The sequence below is a fragment of the Corvus hawaiiensis genome, chromosome Z, assembly GCF_020740725.1.
Source record: "Corvus hawaiiensis isolate bCorHaw1 chromosome Z, bCorHaw1.pri.cur, whole genome shotgun sequence".
Classification (NCBI taxonomy): Eukaryota; Metazoa; Chordata; class Aves; order Passeriformes; family Corvidae; genus Corvus; species Corvus hawaiiensis.
Genome location: NC_063255.1, coordinates 38,488,145 through 38,507,041, shown reverse-complemented (window position 1 = coordinate 38,507,041; position 18,897 = coordinate 38,488,145). Strand labels below are relative to the sequence as shown.

Genomic DNA, 18,897 nt, shown 5'->3' with positions numbered 1-18,897 from the left:
CATGCCTCCACTCATATTGGGACACAGAAAAACCAAACAACACAGAATTATACATACTACATAATACCAGCTTTTCCCTTCAATATCACTTGGCATCATGACCATTTAATTTATCACAGCATAAGCTATGAAATAGGAAAACAGCACAAGTAAAAATCTAGAGCCAAAATATTTTTTCAGCACTTTACTTCTCAAAGATTCACTTGTGTTCATTCATTAACAGAGTACTTGTGATTTACAGCAGACTTGTGTTTTCTAAATACCTGAGTTGTGGCAGCATTAAAGGAAATTCCAATCAATGAGCACAGGCCCAATCCTGCAGCCACCGAGAGTGCAACCAACAAGACTCCTGCCAGCCCCACAGCACCCTGAGACTTGGCACAGTCCCACCGCAGCATCGTTAAACAGGCATAGGCAAGCTAAGGAGAGGAGCAGAGTGGGGAATTTGAGGGAAAAAACCCAAAATATTAGAATGGATCCTTCTCTAATAGCTGTCTCTCCCCACCCAACCTACAGATCCTCACACAGTTTTTAATCAGAATATGCATGTCACAAAGGTCACAAAGTAGAACAGGTGAGAAGCCTGAGGTGAAGTTTACAAACTGTAGTTTTTATTTTAAATATTTGTAAAATATTCTGGACTACTAACTGGTAACAGTAAAGCAGATTTTTAAGTCTTGCTCCACTACCAAAGAAGAGTAAATAGATTTATTTTATTACCATTAGTAAGTAGCCACTAGCTACTCTGATAGCACTGACATCAGAAAATGACTTCAAAATGTCATCCAGGGTGGTCGTAGTAAAGGAGAGCACCTTCTGAGTAGAGTTTTGTGCAACACTTTGATGAACAACCTATGAAAACAAAAATGAAACTTTGTGTGAATAAAGAATTTTTTCTTTTATTTTAGTCATTTATTCAAAAGAAGTCATTACCATCTACTACAGCACACCTCTGAAATCAACTCTTTTTGCCTCAATGTTCCTGCTAAAGCTCATGCTCTAGACAGACATTACACTGATGCTACAAAAGTGTGTTTCGTGATTTTTTTCTGGCAAGCTGCTGATTATGAGACAGAATTTGCACCCTTGGGGAAAGCCTACTGCATGCCCAGCTCATTACAAACATTTAACTTGAATCCCTTCCTGTAACTCCACGATGCAGTACCAGTGTTGCATTTAACCTCAGGCCAGCCATCTCTTTGCCCCTCCCTGCCTGGCCATTTGCAGAGGTCAGAAACAGCACAGTGGAGGTCAAGGTTTGGGACACAGAGGCCAGACATTGTCACACAGCCTCCCCACCTGGGCTGCCGCTGAGAGAGCAACCCATGACTGGCTAATGTTTTCCAGACATCTCTACAATAACCACACCAACCAAAAGCTTTTAAATTCCAGTTAGCCCTTTGGTTTCTTCTCAGCCCCAACAAAGCAAAATTGTCCCAGACAGCAAAAACTAAAACCTTCATGGCTTCTCATATGGGAATAACCAAGCAGCTTCTTACTGGAAAAAATACCCAACCAACAAATCCCCAAAAGAACCCTTAAGAACGGGGAGGCAATGACTCCATTCTGGTTTAAGCATCTTTCTTAAAAGAAATACTGTAAAGAACTGTGACAGAAGGCAGTGGATCTTAGTAGGACTTTGTAGTATAGTATCTAAGTTTTTTTCAATTTTACCTCAACATACATCCTCTGCCAGGCTTCCAGAATTGCTGCTGCCTTGTCTTCATTCCAGTTGATATGTGAAACGTATTCATACCCCTTGAAATGCTCATACATTTGCTTAGGGGTCATTAACTGAAACATGGTTTGCAAAGCCTGGGCACTGTGACATAGAGAGAGGAGAAAGAGGCATAAACTGAGCATTTTCAGGAAAATATTTTCATGGCATGAAGTCCCAAACGCAATTCTAACAGGAGCTTGCTTGAGTTCTTGATTTTATAGGGCACATGCTTGTATTAAAATTGAACAGAGTATAATTATTCTACTGTGTATCTGGTGCAGCTGTACTGCTCCATGCAAGTATTGAGGCTAAATCTGGTTTCACTGAAGTTAATAAGAGTTTTGACATTATTTTCAGGAGGATCAGTTTCAGGAGAAAAGAATATAACCCTACAAATCTGTTATAAAGATCATGCTTGATAAGACAGATTGCCGCGAGAATGCCACAGGAACAGTTATTTCTACGAGGTCTTGTAAATGTTGTTGGCAAAACGTCATTTGAAGACCTTGGTCTTTTTCATCCCTTGGAGAGAAGTGGTAGTTAAGCTCCTCATGCCTCATAAGTTGTGTGGAGTACACAAGGGGAATCCATCCTGAATTTGCACAGTATGCAACTGCATCCAACAACTTCAGAAGTTCTTATTAACCAGGAGGAACCATTTTATTTTTCAGTAGAAGTGCCTTATTTGTCTATCTCTTGAAAGACCTATCAATGTATTGTGTGAATGCTAAAAAGTTTAAAAGTTCCCTGGAAAAATTATGCTTCATTTTGTTTAGTTTGGCCTGCATTTTTCAGAAGAGTTAAATTACACAGTTTTTTCCCCCACTAAAGTCCAATGTTCCATGTCTTCGTTCAGAAGTCTAAAACAAAGGGGTTTGTTTTACCACTCAAAGCTGTATTAACAATACAGGGACATAAAAATAGACTATTTTCTGTATTGACCCTGAATAAAACATTCAGTGGATATTTTGGAATTCTGAGAGAAGTCAAATGAGTGAGCACATTACTCACATTATTTTTTTTTCCTTTTTCCTTTGATCATATTGCAAAATATGCTCAAAGGTGTTCAGTGCTTTACACACTGTTCAGTGCTTTATACATACATTCTAAACAGCAAAGCTGCCAGTAAGAAGCTTTCTTTCTGAGCAACATACACTATCATTCTGAGGTGAGAAGCAGGAAACAATGACACCATGGTAAGTTTAAACAACTGCCTAAGCATTCTTTTAAATTCTGCTCTCCTAAGACGTCACCCTAAAGTAAAATTTATAATACACATGAAGGGCAATAGATTTTGCATCATCCACCGACTGCGCTCCAAAAAATGAACTCTTAAGAAATTGAAACAGACATTTTCTTTAAATATTTTTTTACCTGACAAGTTTACCAGAACTGTTCTTGACTGTACCACCTATAATCAGCTCCTCCTGCCAATGCATGTATTTTCTTGATAGTCCATAGCATCCACCACTCAAAACAAGGGCTACATCAAGAGGCTAGAAAAAGTTATAAAGAAGCAATTAATAGGTTTCATAACTTCAGACAAACTCATACCTTAATTCAGCACCCAGTGACCTAGAATCATGGATGTTAAAGACCATCTGGGTAGTCTACTAGAAGAAATGCATTCAACAAATCAAGTTGAAGAAATCACCCAAATGCTTGTTGACCAGATGGCATTTCTCCGAAGTCTAATGTGACTGATAAAGGGATATATAAATTCAAGGCACATGACTTCGAAGTCATCACAAAAATCAACAAAACTGGTGCTACTTGAGGCAAGGCTTTGCAGCGTGGTACGGGTGGGCAGCAGCAGCTGTGTTCCAGCAGCGGCTATTGTCTGTCTGAGGCACCGGTTCACTGAAATGCCACATCACTGCAGTGCCACAGCCACAGCATAGCTGAGAACTGTACTTTCATTCTAAATGCACGGCATTAAGCATTGCATCACACAAGGAGGCAAAATGTATGACCGTGAGCTAAAAGCAGGTAACAGGACCAGAAAAATTACATCATGCAAGAATACAAACTATGTACCACTTGGAAGAAAATGGTACTTTCTTCTATTCTGTTTGACCTTCCCCCCCACCCTTCCCCACCCCCCAGTCTCCCTTGAAAAGACATGCACAACGACAAGCAAACTTACTTTGGTGGAATTTTTATTGGGAGCTGTGATTGGGCAATCGGGATCAGCAGGATTCAGGCAGGGTCGATCCATATAACCATGACCAACCTCTGCTTTATTCAGCATTTCTTCCCAGCTCTCCACTTGGTAGTTTATTTTCTTTAACTCTTCCAAGAATTCTAAAGGGTCAAAGTTGATCCACTGCAAAGGAGGCTTCCCTCTGAAAGAGCAACCAGGAGAAAAAGACACATAGAAAAAAAACAAAAGAAGGTCTGAAATAAACATACTTTAAAATTCATATTTGAACAAATAACTGAGTTATTTTCTGCTACAAATTAAAACCTTTTCTGGTAAGGCTGTTTCATAAAATGTAAGGCATGTTTTAATTAGATTTGTTGATGTACTTTTCCTGCAGCCCAGTTGTAACTTTAACAAAAATACTTGGTTCTTACAAAGTTATCTTATAAAACCGGTTTAAAATACTTTCACTTACAAACAAAGCAAAACAAATTATCAAGAACCTAAATAACAAAAAAGCAGCCAACTGCTGCTTCAAAGAATTAGGGGGGAGGGGAGAGGGAAAGAATAGAGGGGGCTGAGGAAAGAAAGCCTTTCTCATAGTATCAGATTACTTCTTGCTAGTCTAATAATCATCTTGCAAATGTAATCAATCAATATAACTGATCTTTGTTTATCTGTAACAATACTGTGCTCCTTCAAATGCCCCGGCAGCTTGACTATCAACCATCAAGCTTTCCTGCTACCATGGCTGTCACCACTATCACTGTCACATCTCCCACCCCCCACTTCTGAATTTGTGATGTTGACAGACTAGAAAGGCTTTTGACTGCCTTATTCTGTGGTTCAAACCACACTGTATCTGCTTAACCAGGCTTAAGTCATTATTCCGAATCTCCCAACCAGAAAACACAAACCCCCTTATTTCCCCATCTAAAACTGTACACTAAAGGTTAGGAGATGGCCATTGCAAATTGCTTTTGCAGAGACATGCAAACCAGGACAGAAACAATAACTCAAATGCTAACTCTTGCATAATTAACAGAAAATGCCTGCACGGATTAACAATTAACTCTTTAAAGAATTCAGGGCATCTAATATCACACTTGTAAACTGTGAGAAACCACCCATAAAAGATACTATATGGTTTCTTTAATGATCTCTGAAGCAAAGGATTTGTTCTTTATTCCTCAGGAAGACTTGGGAATTAACCCAAGACATTTTCTTATGTCTAAAATTCCCAGCCAATCAGTGTTTTTGTATTTTATGGGGGAAAAAAATCCACCATAAGCAAGTTTGTTCTGGGAAAAGAAAAGCAAAGCATAAAATTCTTAAAACTTCAATTCAGAATTTACATTTTAATTTGCATGGTAGCAGCACAGGAAAAATAACAGAGGACTTAAATTGAGGTTTACAAATAATCTCATAGAAACACTTAAACTTTTTGTTAAACGAAAAACAAAAAAACCCATGCGTATTTTTTATGTAGAGACACTACTCTTTACATTTTATTTTTTCTGTTAGATTAGAATCTGAATAAACAATGGAAATGCAACTGAAAAGTTGTACACAGTTATACAATTAAAAAGAGTCAGACCAGAAAGTTATAAAAAAATTCCTTACAATAGATAGGCAGTTCCTGACTGTAGCTTTGCTCCCTCCCAGAAGCAGTCCAAAGGAGTGATAATTAAGCAAGGATAAAGATATTCTATGATCTGTCAAAATCAGAAAGAAGAAAAACACAGTCACTAGAATATAATCAAAGTAGCACAAGCTGAATCATGAAAATACACAAACCTTGTAATTAAATGCCTGCTACACATACCTGGTCCATGTAACCTGCTTCTGTGATGAGTTCTCCTGATTTGTAACATAAATGTTCCAATTTCCACTGTCTGTAAGAAACATGAAGGACAAATATTTTCTTCTTCCACAATTACTGAGAAGTTATTTTGAAAACGTAACAGACATTCATATACACATACTGGCCTCAAGCAGCAAATTAATTAAGGCAAATGTTATTAAAAAATAGATATACAAGACCTCGCCTTTCTTTTTGTCATTACAAAGTAGACCTTCGTTTCAGTTGTTTTCATAATCTCTGTAAAACTCATCCAAAATAAGGGAGGTGCTTTTGAACGTACAGCCTAGTCAACACATGTTAATGGGACAGAAATACATCTGAAATATTTCTGAAATACATCAGAAATACATGAGACTGCTTGTGACTGAAGATATCACTCAGTGACACAAGTAAGAGAAAAGCCACCTCCAGCTCAGAGGACTCAAATATACGCAGCTGACCAAGACATGCAGAAGAAAATAAACCATTAAGATTTCTGCCTTCCTACTTCAGCTATATTACAACTTCCACTACCATGGCTTCTGAGGACTTAGACAGGGCAGGAGGTGCGTAAAAGATAATTGGAGCCTTAGCATTAGCTCATGGAGGAACCAGCTGGGTGCGCTGAGATCTGCTGAAAGACAGGGAGCTTTGTGCCTCACAGGCAGGACTCCTAGGCACATCACTGTGTAAGTAGTAACCCTGAAAGAACCATTTTTCAGGGAGGCATCCTAGCCCCGTGCTGGTACCTTCCTAAGGTGCACCATTATTATTTCTTTGTTGGGCAACACACAACTCCCAACTTTCAATGTTCATCTTTAAGGCATGCTCTGCTATCTATGTTACTAAGCAGCTCTTACTCCACCTGCTGACATTTCCAACATATCCGCATTTCCCTTTACATCCAAACTATTGGAAGAACGCTAACCTGTGCCACTATTCACAGTCATTATGTACCTCATTAAGATATTAGCAAGTGAATTCAACTCTAATATGGAAGGATGTTCAATGTTAGGAATCCCATCCATAAGGTTCTTGGTTTAAGATCACAGACATCATTCCTTTCCTCCGTGCTACAGTGTGCATCAAAAGAAATGCTGCCTGCTGTAGCACGGCTCACCTGTGTACTCTCAGAATCTCTTCCAACACCATTTACCCCATCGTACTTGTTCAATGCCAACTTATTGCTGCTATCATGCCACAATGTCAAGCTATCAGAAACCAGTGACACTCAAATCAAAACACAACCCTATGGGAAAGGCTCAGAAGTGCTAGCCATTTAAAAACACACTGAGGAAAGCATGTGTCCCTTTTTCAGTTGCTACAGATGATCAAGAAAACTTTTGATTTTCCCCTCACCTGTTGTACATATAGACATGTACTCTGCTGGCCTGAAGCGCAGAGTCAAGGTGCTGTCGGAGTGCTTCTGTTGTTAGTACATTAGCACCATCTTCCTGTGGAGTCTGGATCATGAGCTGGGGGTTGAACATGGCCTCTTCTCCAATCTTCTGCCGTGTGTAATTTAACTCCCGACTCACTCGTCCACCAACTGATGGATAAATATTAAGCACTTTGTATTAGCCAGTACCTGCTTATTCTGCATTCCCTTGATGAGCACTCTTCAGTCAAAATACCCTGACTATGTGCGGGGCCTATTCTTTCTCAAACTGATCACAGTGTAACTCTAAAACTAGGAACAGCTTTTAGTATCTCTGAAAAAAACCCCCACATTCCTCATAACAATACCTTTACTGCTACTGTACTGAAACATTGATGCATAAACCAGAGCCTCTGTTTTTTCTACATTATAACCAATATCCCATGTGTAAAAATTAAAAAAGAGGAAGAAAAAAGGAAAACCTTTACCTGGCAGACCAGAAGAAACACTGTGTTACAATTTCTTACACTTGTATAAACAGTCTGCTTCAAAAGCACATTTCAAGATAAATGGCTTTAATTTACACTCTTCTACTAAATAATTTGGCAAAGATAGAAGGCAAACGTTTCTCTTTGGTTAAAAAAAAAGGGGGGGGGGGGGGGGGGGAAGAGGGAAAGAGTAAGTGAGCAGAAGTATTTCTTTCAGCCTTAAATAAAAAAAAGAAAAAATGCCAAGTTCATATAAGGAGATGCAGTTTGAGTTTAGCAGAAAGGTCAGTCTACAGCTTATTTACCCCAATGGCCCAGTACCTGGCTGAACACGCTGTGATGCAGGAGATTGTTCATGTACAACATCTGTTTCTAAACCCACATGAGCTGAACAGTGTGCTCCATATTAAAACATGGTGGGGAAAAAAAAATAAGAAAAAAAAGAAAAGAGGCAGAGGTAGACTGCTGAGTCAACAGGCTGTAGAGGGAGCCATACACAATTTGCCGTGCCAGAAAACATTGTATAAGAATAGAACACTGTCTTCCTTTCTACAAAAACCCCAGTCAGCTAGAGTTCATATACTTCATGTAACCTCCCCTGTAGTGTCTCTAGCCAAAGCATGTGGGAGGCAATGTCAATTAATTCAGCCTGTTAGCTGAATCAAGACCACATCCAGATGAGGAGGACAAGACTGTAGGTCCAAGCTACAGATCTGGTCTAATTTGTTACATTTTTCTCAGTCCCAGTAAGCTTGACACTGGTGATCTGAATTACTGCCAAAGTTTAGTTCTGCAACAGTGTGAGCAGAAATTAAGCATATATATTGATTTCTTCCTAGACCATAAAACAGAAGACTGATCTGTAACCAGTTGGCAGAGTGGGAGATGAGATTCCCAAGCCCGAACAGGGACATACTTTTTCAATCACTTGGGTCCTCAACCCACCCGTAACACCCCTGGGGCTAAAACGACCACCAGGCAAGAAGCTGGGCCCCTACATGCATAAAGCTGTCAGAATGAGACCCTCAACAATTAAACCATACAGACATTCTGGCGTGAAGCATTGCTTAATTTCTTGTTCAAGAATTCTTTGAAGAAATAAGTGTTTCCACAACACACTCAAATTTTTTCAGCCTGTCACATGTGGGATTATCTCCTTTATACCATTGAGCAGAGACCAGCACACAGTAAGCAAAACAAAACAAAAAGAAATCAAACACAACCCCTTTACCTAGAGTCCCTTTAGAATGTTTTAACATCACTCTTACTACAGTGACAGGACAGGACATACTATCATTGAGACTGCATTTGCATGGTAACAAAAAACTATTGTTAATTCTTATCAAGATTTAAACTCTAAAAAATACTTTCATTCATCAGCCCCATGTTTATGCTCACTGCTGTCTTTCCACAGTAGTCCACAAACCAGTAGTCCTTGATATTTGAATTTTCCTTCATCTTAAAGGAATATGGGAAGTAAGGGAGCAGAGTTATCTTAAATTGTATGTCTTGTAACCAGACCTTTCTTTCATAACCCTTTACACTGCAAGTGCTTCAAAGACAAAATGACCCTCTCCCTCTTTAGTGTCTCAGTGCCAGTCAAGACAATAAAGACCCAATGCTATGAGGACTGTGGAGTCTGCCATAAACTTCTACTCCTAGTACTATATTCTCTCCCATTCCACCCACACTGTCCTTTTGAATTTAACCAGAACTTGAACCAACAAATCATACTTCAAACAAGACAAAGGGCATCATTCCCATCTCTGCTGAAAGTGACTAACTGTTTACTATCAACAGAGATGATTGCTTCGTAATCAAGGTCCCGTCAAACCACATTAACTTCACTGAACAAGGCAGATCTAGCTAATCAAAATTGCATCACACAAGTCAGTCATCAGAAAAGAAGCTGTTTTTTCCCCTTTCTAACATTTCAACCAGGAATAGCAAAACCACCCAAGAAGTTGGGCACAGATTCCAGAACCCAGCAGCAGATCTGCTTCACATTCTTCTTAACGCATTACACCATTTAACTATTCCTTTGATGGGTTTGTTATCTACATTTCTTCAGCCAAACATAGCAAAAGTAACTCCAAATATTGAAAATATTTTATACAACATAGCAGTCAGGTACAAAAAATTCATAAACATACATTGACAGAAGTTTCCTCTGCAAAGCCAGATTATGTTAAAACATATGGACAGACCAGAAGCAAGTGGAAACATCAGTGGCCTTTCAACATATCAGAAGTAAAAGAGAGTAAAAGGGAAGGAAAAAACCAATGAAAGGGAAGTTTTTACCTGTTATTCTTCAATTCATTTCAATTAAAAGTTTGCAAAGATCACTGGAGGCTACCATACTCACATATCTTAAATCTACACAATCAGTACAATTAGCTGAACGTGTTATTTTAAAATCAAACCTCTTGTTGCTTTATTTTTTTTCCCAGATTATCCCCAAGTGGTGCAAAAACCTAAGAGAGAAACCACTAAAAGTGTCACAGAAATGTACCTGAAGCCTCTGGCCTCATTGTGCTGGATATATATGTAATACTTCAAGACTCACACACCCTGCAGAAACTCATTCCTTACACTCGTAAGGAAAAAAAAAGTATTATAGTCATAATAGTATTTCCACACCATAGGACAAGTGATGTAATGGAAAATATCAATGAACAAAGTGCTGGTGTTTTGTGGTTTTCCTTTATGGACTCTGTTTTCTTCTGCTTGGTGACAATATTTTACACTCAAAATGCTACTAGCAGAAATATACTTCCAATTCTATTTCGTATCAAAGACAAAGAGAGCCATTTTAGTTTAATATTCTGATGAAAAAATCCGCTTATCACTCTCCTTTTTTGACATAGCAAAAGCCACTTGATGGCATTCTAGGCCTTTATTACGATTCCTTATGACTAAGTACCTAGATAGCTGAGCTAGTGGCAAAAATTCCCATAATCCAAAGATTGTTTAAGTAACAGGTCAATGCAGCGTTTCATGGCTTGTACACTACTCTTCCAGCAGTGCCATGGGTGTCTGCCTACTAAAAATGAGATACCATACAATCTGTATGATTTGCTACTTTTTTCTTTTAAAGGAAAAAAAACGTCCCAGCAAAGCAGTAACACCAGTGTCCTGGCATTATTCCACATTCAATGTATCAGTTTCTAATTCTCAAGGATGTGTTTGAAGGCCATTGTTCAACATGGAACATTGTAACTGACAACATCTCTTATTGCTGAGTGTCAGTTATTGTTAAAAAGCTGCTTTTTCCAGAGAAGAGAAAAGTGTCTTCCTCCTCCCCACCCTCTCTGATATCCACAGGCTTCCCTCTTAGCTCTTCACCAGAACACCATAGATCTGCCTTGAGCAAGTCAGCATCTCATACCATGAAACATCCTGCTGCTCCTCCTGAGCCTCCCCACCCACCAACTGGAACATAAGCTGGTCAAGGGAGTTCTTTGCCCTTCTCAAGAGCCTAAAGACAGCAGTAATTGCCACTGTGGATGTTGGGTTGCTCAGAACCACGTAAGGACCAGTGTCTCCCTGCCCCAAGAGAAATGAACAGCTGTCAAGTGGTAAAAAGTTTTACTCATCCTTAACTTGAGGCAGACCTGAATCCATGACCTATGGATCTAGAAAGGCTCTAGATCCCATTACTCAGCACCGGGGCCACAGTCCTAGTGTTTCAGTCATCACACATTAAAATGCTTCAGTACACCTTACGAGAGAAGCACTCAGAAAACCAAAACTGCTTGTCTCTAGTGTACATTTGCACTGACACTGCTGCATAACACTGATGCACCTTTCAATGACATAAGAATGAAAGTGTGCTTGTTTTCATTGGCACAGGTTTTGATGCATTTCCTTATGGATACTTAGTATCCATTTTGAAGTTCCTCTGTCATTCAGCTCATGTGCTCATTTCCACTGAGAATGTCAGTCTTACCTACACCTTTCTCACAACCAAATTCAAAATTTACATGGCATTACATTAACATGTTTACAAAGAAGTCTGGAATCTACCACTGCAGTCCCTTTCACACCTAAGTAGTCTGAGGAGTAAATTTGACCTCTGTCACACTTAGAGATCAATGCTAAATCACACCATAACTGACAGTCAGAAGTCACTGCTTATTAATTTACTGTCTGGTGGCTCTAAAGGCATGGAATATTTATTTTTCAGAGTTTCTTACAATGTTTCATTTCAGGTTACTGGAATTGCATCACACAGCCTGAGGTTTCTTTATTTTTCTTGGACATGAACACTACCTCTATTAACCATTCAGTAGTTACCTTGTGCACAACCATGCAACCAGTAGCTTAGTAGACAGCAAGCTCTCTCTAAAAAAGAACATTCCTGGGGGACAAACATTTGGGATAAAAATGTTTGCCTAGAAACTTGGAGGACAGACTGAAAAACCAAAGCCAAGTTTTCCACAAATACCTACAGGTTTTGGAGCCTAAGTTCTTTTGGGACAAAGTTTAGGTTCATGAACAGCACAAAATTTTCTGGAGAACCTCCCTTCTGAAGACTATGGACCTTAAGGTGCTTCCATTTGAGCACCTGAGGGCAGATACACCTCTGCTTTGTTTGAGAAACACCACCTTTTAACTATTTTCCAGGACTGTAAATGTGTAGTATTAGAGCAATCCAGCCCAACCTTTTGGCAGTGACAGCTCAAAGCAACAGAATCATACCTCTAATAGTCATGGATATCTCACACAATCAGTGTTTTTATTTTATCTCTTCAGAAGATGCAGCCTTTTTTATGAATCAGGTGTATGGGTAAGTACCCCTTACAGAGCTTACTTTATAGCCTGAGCAATAGCCAAAGCAGGGAATCTCTGCAATTTGCAATACCTGTTATCACTGCAACAGGAGGTAGAGGAGATAAAAAGCCCTTATGACTCAGTGACCATATACGAAGACTGAGAACAATATCTCAACATGTTCACCTGGGACTGAGCCTTCACCAACCAACCCAAAAAGCAGCAAGGTAGAGAGAAAGATGCCAGACTTACAAGCAGAAGAGACATCACCCCTCCACCCTGCCTTCTCATTCTTCAGCACCCTCTCTCTGCCATGATGGGAACCAGAAAGGGACTTCATACCTCTTTCCCTGACACCCTGCACAGCCCATCTCCCTCAACTTTGACTACTCTTATGGGCTTTCTTCTAGTCCACTTACTCATGGAGTCTCTTTTTGTGCTGTGTTACTCAAACACTAAGCAATGAAGCTAGTTTCAGTCCATCACAATGGTACACAGATAAGCCAGCAAGACACAGTTCCGCCTCCCCACCCTAACTTAACCAGGATCACAAGCATTCACACCTGCCACAGAGCAGAAAGCAGTACCTAATGGCACCACTGACAATTTCCATTTTTACTGATAAAGGAACAAAGACCTCACAAGAAAAAAAACACAGCAGCCAAATACTACTTACACAGGATTGAAACCTCCTATAAAGAAACTGATATACAGAGCTGAAGTTCTATGGCAGATACAAAGACTATCCTGCCTCTTACTGGGCACAGAAAAAATAATGGCCTTTTGATTTAAAACTTCCTGTTGCTCTCTAGGGAGTTCTGTCTTCATGTTCTCTCGGATGTTTGAGCTTGTCTGTGCTGCTCTTTATCAGCAACAGAGTACAGTTTTTCTGCACACAGAGTTTTAGTCAGCATCTTGACAGAAGAGCAGGGAAGACAGCACCTTCCTCAGAGCTATCATTCTCTAGGCCCAACAGGCAAACCATTTGTTGTGAGAAAGTGCAAAACACCTTCTGGAAGTCCAAGTTTAGTCAGTACCAGAAATGGGACTGGTTGGAACGTCCACTTCTTTAAATTTTTTAAATCCCTTCTGCTTGTAGAGTCAGAATTGCTACTGGTTTACATGGTTGCTCTCTGAATGTATTAACTACTGACTGTGAGATATTATCTATCGTGCATCTGATGTATCTAATGATGCTAAGGTTGGCTCTCATAAATCCATCAGGATTACATTATAAAAGGTAATGCAAAATAAAGACTTCACAGAAAGTGAATGAAACTGAGCTACCAAAAAAATCTGTTGAGAAATGGTGAGCTTACAGGAGCTAGAACACTGTGGTTAACAATCAGCATCTTAAAGAGATTTCATGGTCATTCAGTGGACTGTGCAGCAGCTCAATAAAAAAATATCATATTAATCATGTAACTAGACATGATCTGTGCCAGCACTGGACTAGAGGCAGTCAGAAATTGCATACTATATCTGTCTAGGTTTTCTTGCACAGCGTTTGCTGAATACATGTTTCTTTATCTGTATAGCACACATGGAGCAACTGTTGTGCCTCCCCAGGTTAAAACAGGCTGCACTCTACCATCTCCCTCCCCAACACACAGGTGGACACTCCACACTTACCCTTCTCACATCCCAATGAGAAGGAAAATGTAAAAGCAATATGACCATCTAAACCATTTCTGTCACACTGAGAATAAGATAATAAGATAACACCAGGTTCTTCATTTTTACTTACAAGGGGGGGAGGGGGGAGCAAATAAAAAAAAAGGATAAAAACCTACAAATGCAAACAAAAAAAAAAGCTAACAAAAAACCCCCACCCAACAACAACGCACTTCAAAAGGCTGCTTTTTATCTCTCAAGTCATCATATGATACAAGTTAAGTTACTCCTCACACCTGCTGGGGATGACTCCAGTGTTGCTGTTACAAATTTCATTAATACTGACATGATTATGAATACCAAAAATAAAAACACACATCAAAGTTGCCTTTTCATTCTGTCACAGTATGATAAAGTTTAGAGCTGTGACAAGGGCACAAAGCTGTCTGCATACTCAGGAAGACAGCCCAACAACAGCTGCCACTGCTTGTAGTGGGAAACCTTCCCTGCAATTTTAGGATCTAAAACCTTTTCTTTCTAAAAATCAGCTAAAAGCTAGTTTTACATGTATACATCTGTGTTACCTATAGGCAGAAAAATATACTTTTTGATTGGGTAAAACAGATAGATTGCTAAAGAAAATGAGACATTTTGATTTCTTACTTGGTGCCCATCTAGGTTGAGAGAGTGGAAAAGTGCAGGGTAAAAACCAGCAAACCAAAAAGAAGAAATTAAACAGTACAAACTTAAGAATAAAAAGCAAAACCAACATGCAACCAGCTTTGAAACATACAATAATGTACAAAACTGGTACATGCAATTCAAACTTTCAATTAAACATGAAATGCAGTGGCTGCTTACTGAGCTGTGACACATGTCCTTGGTAACAGGATATGAGCTGTTCACCTCTGGGTCACCGTTTCTAATCCAGCCAAGAACAATAGTGACCACAAGTTGTTTACCATCTGACAGCTGTTTGCTAACTTATGTGAAATGAGTTGGTGGTCTCAGTCCATTTCCTACTGGGCAGGTGTCCACATTATAGAATAGCACTGTCACAACGGCCATCCTTGTTGACCATCCCAACAAAGAAACTGAGGAATGAATAGGCATGGAGAGCAAACTATCCTTTCTTCCAAAGACATGGTAAACCACAGCTTTCAGTGGAGAAGCCCAACTACTGAATTTTATGGCTCAAGAAGCAAAGGAATAGTAGCAAACGTGTCTTAGACTCTGCTTTTTCCTAGATATAGAGGGAACTACCTTCATCAGCTAATACAGATTATTGCAATTGTCCCAACAGTTTATGGTCATGTAAGAGTTTATATTCCATGAGGAGCAAGCCGAATTTTTATTCTTCAGCAATTTAAGATAACAGCCAAGCACATTTCATAACAGGCAAAAATCCTCAGTACGTGAAAGTGGCAAAGTTTAGAGGAGCTCTGCTGAGAAGGGTATGTAAGGGGCTTCGAGGTCTAAAGCTAAGGATTTCAAAACAGCTGAATATAATTTCTTTAAGTTGCTTTAGGTTGAATAAGAGCTTCTGCTGGGTAATATGTTACAAACAATTTGCTGTGTTGTTCCACAGCAGTCAGCTTTCCTCTAGGCCAAACTTTTCATTTAACCTCTCAGTGCCCTTTCCTCAAATATGTAATTGTTTTCCTGTGCGGTTAAAAGCAGCATTTTTAGGTCTTTTCATCTGTACTCCTGGGATAGCACAAATTTCATCTGTACATGGAGTAGCACAAAATTTGAATGCATTTTTTTTTAAAGGAGCAGAAAACAGATGCAAACAGCATCCAGAACCTTTTAGAGGATACCATTTCCTAAATAGCACTTTTAGGAGATGGCAAAACTAACACAGAAAAATGAAAGGAATGAACATGTCATGACACAGGGTACAGTTCCTTTCAAGTATTCCCTACCAGCTGCTTGCTGTACCATCTGTTGTTGCCTAAGCAGCTTCCTTCTGAATGGCTTTGCACTGAAGCAGAACTGCTCTCGCTGTTGGACACAATCAGGTCAGGTCAGCGCTCCCCCCAGCACCGAACCTGCTGCCTGTCACAGCTTCCCCCACCTCGATATTTCTTACTGGCCACCAGCTCCCGAGGCCGTGCTGCATCTGTCAGGAAGCCCATTTTTCATCGCTCGCTGGCCATTCACACTGAGCAGGACAGAGTTCGTCTCGCTTTGTGCGGGATGCACTCAGGGATTCCCATCAGACACCCTGAGTGCGCGACCATATGGCCAGGTTTATGATGAAGCAGGAAGGGCCGGGAAAAAAAGCCGAACAAACCGCCGAGCGCACCCCTCGGCATGGCTCTCATTTTCTGCTTTGGGCCACTCTGACCCAAACCACCACTCTGGTGTTTTTTTACTACCGGGAGCCCAGGGCAGCGCTCCGCGCTCCCTCAGGACGGGCGGCGGCTCCAAGGCCCGGGCCGGGAGCGGAGCCACCCGGCGGGGCCCCGGGCCGGGTCCCACCCGGAGCCCCGCCAGGAGCCGGCCCTGCCGGCCGGGGGGCCGCGCTCAAAGGCCGCCCCCGGCCCCGAGGCGCTGGTGCGTTCCCAGCGCCGCTCCTTCCCGCGGCATCTGCGCAGGGAAACACACTTCGCTGGGAGCCACTTTCATGATTTTGTTGCGAGCGGGATTAGCTGGATTAGGGGCCGATTCATAAGGACCCCCTGCGGCTGTGAGGAAGTTTCATCACAAGGTCAGTGTGGTGTGAACTATATTCTGTCAACACCACCACTGCTTATAGCCGGCTACAAAAAAAATACAAAAGCGGGGGGGGGGGGGGGGAGGGAGGGAGGAGGGAGGAAATTGCAAGTGAAATATATGAATGAACAGTTTACAGCAACAAAAAGATTTACCGAGTTCCCCCTCGAATGCTTAAAAAGATGTGTACCCTTCAACGCTGCGTTCCTTTAAAACAAGAAATCCGCATTAGTCATTTTTAATTTATAAAGAATTTAGTGGTTTAGGAGGTGGGAGGAACCTGGGGAATAAGTGTAGCAACCCACACACAAAACCACAGAGGAACTTCTGGCACTTAGTCTAAAACCAGTCATGCAGCTCCAAGATTGTTGCACTGTTGAGATTTTATTACATTTAATGCTGTCACCTTCAAGACTATTTAATTCCTACCCCCCTAAGCGCAGTAAGTAACAGAGACATTAAAAAAAAAAAAAAAAAAAAAAAAAAAAGGGTTGGATTCCAGAAAGGAGAAGGTGAATTAAAGGGGTCTTTTGTTTGTTTTTGCTCTTTAAAGCATAATTACCCACCTTGTACTTCCCCCACCTCCCCCCAGCAAGATTCCCCTCATCCCATCGTAATGACAGCACTCAAAGACTGCAACATTTTTATAGCTGGCATGATGCAAAATAAAATCTATAATGAAAGACCGGGACTTTTGTATTTCATGTGTAGTTTTGGGGGAATTGGGGGGGTTGGGGGGGGGAGGGAAGGGGGTTTAAGAGAAGTCCCTCTTGCACAGAACCAGGCTGTTCAATCAAAGCCTTATCTGTTATATTTCTGTCTTTCTCTTCTGTTTAGCGCATTCACCGACAAGAGAAAAGGGGCTAGAGCAATGGAGGCTTTGACCTGCAGCTGTAACACAATACTTTCGCACAGCCCTGTCGACCCCTGACATAAATTTTACACCGCAGCTGGCATTTACACACTTAGCATTACCATATGTATAGCCTACTCTGTGCTAATTATGCTAATCACCTGTCTAACTCTCTGCTGCGAAAAATGGTTGTATTTAGCAGTCCACTGCCTACCAATACAGCTTACTGTGTGGCTGAAATGTACATTCAGACGGCTCTGAATGGCAAGATTTTTCCACGTTGCTGGCTTCATTCAGACCACAGAAAAATTTATTCAAGTCAACTGGTTTCGGTCCGCAACAAAAAAGTTACGAGAAAAAAGTGAGTGTGTTCCTGCCCTAACATTCTAAGTCTGCTTGCAAGCAAAATGATAAATCAATTGGTGTGGGAAACAAAAAGGGAGAAAGATTTCTTTTGCAAGCCATGTGAAACTGTAGCCTATTTAAAAAAAAAAAAAAAAAAAAAAAGGAGAAAAAAGAAGAAAAAGGTCATCCTATTTCCCCAAATCTCTAGAAAGAGCAGTTTAATAGATATTTACACCTGCTCACAATTCTCTAAGTCTCTCAAGTTTCTACCTTTTATTTACAGTTGGAAGTCATACTAAACATGTTTTAGTTTTTGTTTCTTGATCTTAATAATTTCCACTAGAATACTGCATTTTCTATTATCTACTGCTTAAACAGCATCAGCTTCTAAACAGCAAGGGCTTCTCTTCTCTTCTGACTATGGGAACCCTTTGAAAAGTCAGTGAAGACTGGTGTAAATGAAATCAGAATGAGGCCCATGTTGAGAGGCAAATAGGAAAAATGCCCAGGAAATAGTCACCTGAAGAATTGGTGTAATAAAGTATCTTCTTTAAGTACTTATTTTACCATTACAGAAAAAGTAACTTAGAAAGAAAAAAAATTGAAGTCGTAATGGATAAGGAATTTTTTAATGCTATCATAGTGTCAGCAGGAAGGGAGATGTTTAATTGAGTCCCTAAAGCGCATCTTTCTTCTGAGTATCACACTGAAGAGATTACACCAAGATCTGCATTGGGATTACATTCCTGAAGCTATTTAAATACAGTTTACCACATACAAGTAAGTTCCTATAACCCCCTTCTCCTCTGCACACACCCAAGGAAGCTATGGCAGTTCACAGATTTGTCAGATAACCAAAACGTAAATCTGATTATGGCATCACCCTTGGCAATTTCCTTTCAGGTGAAATTTGTGGAATCTTCTTTCAACTAGTTTTAAATGTTATGAAATGGCATGTTCATACACAAAATGGAAAAATGTGCAAATAAACCTTCTATATCCACTGCATCTGAATAAGATAA

The 18,897-nt window shown here is 40.3% G+C and overlaps 1 protein-coding gene across 6 annotated transcripts in view; it reads right to left on the bottom strand.

The window, feature by feature from the left end:
* Nucleotides 1–18,897, bottom strand: part of PTCH1 (patched 1) — an 80,618-nt gene that overhangs the window by 35,241 nt on the left and 26,480 nt on the right. For all 6 annotated transcript variants that reach the window (XR_007200866.1, XM_048291197.1, XM_048291195.1 and 3 more), the window contains 8 exons: nt 7,066–7,255; nt 5,689–5,758; nt 5,487–5,578; nt 3,867–4,065; nt 3,095–3,216; nt 1,675–1,822; nt 721–852; nt 264–419 (listed from right to left, as the gene is read on the bottom strand). Coding sequence is in view for 5 of the 6 variants with exons in the window: in XM_048291197.1 (XP_048147154.1) it covers nt 264–419; nt 721–852; nt 1,675–1,822; nt 3,095–3,216; nt 3,867–4,065; nt 5,487–5,578; nt 5,689–5,758; nt 7,066–7,255 (1,109 nt within the window). In the remaining variant the exon portion in view is untranslated. The remainder of the gene's footprint in view (nt 1–263; nt 420–720; nt 853–1,674; nt 1,823–3,094; nt 3,217–3,866; nt 4,066–5,486; nt 5,579–5,688; nt 5,759–7,065; nt 7,256–18,897) is intronic.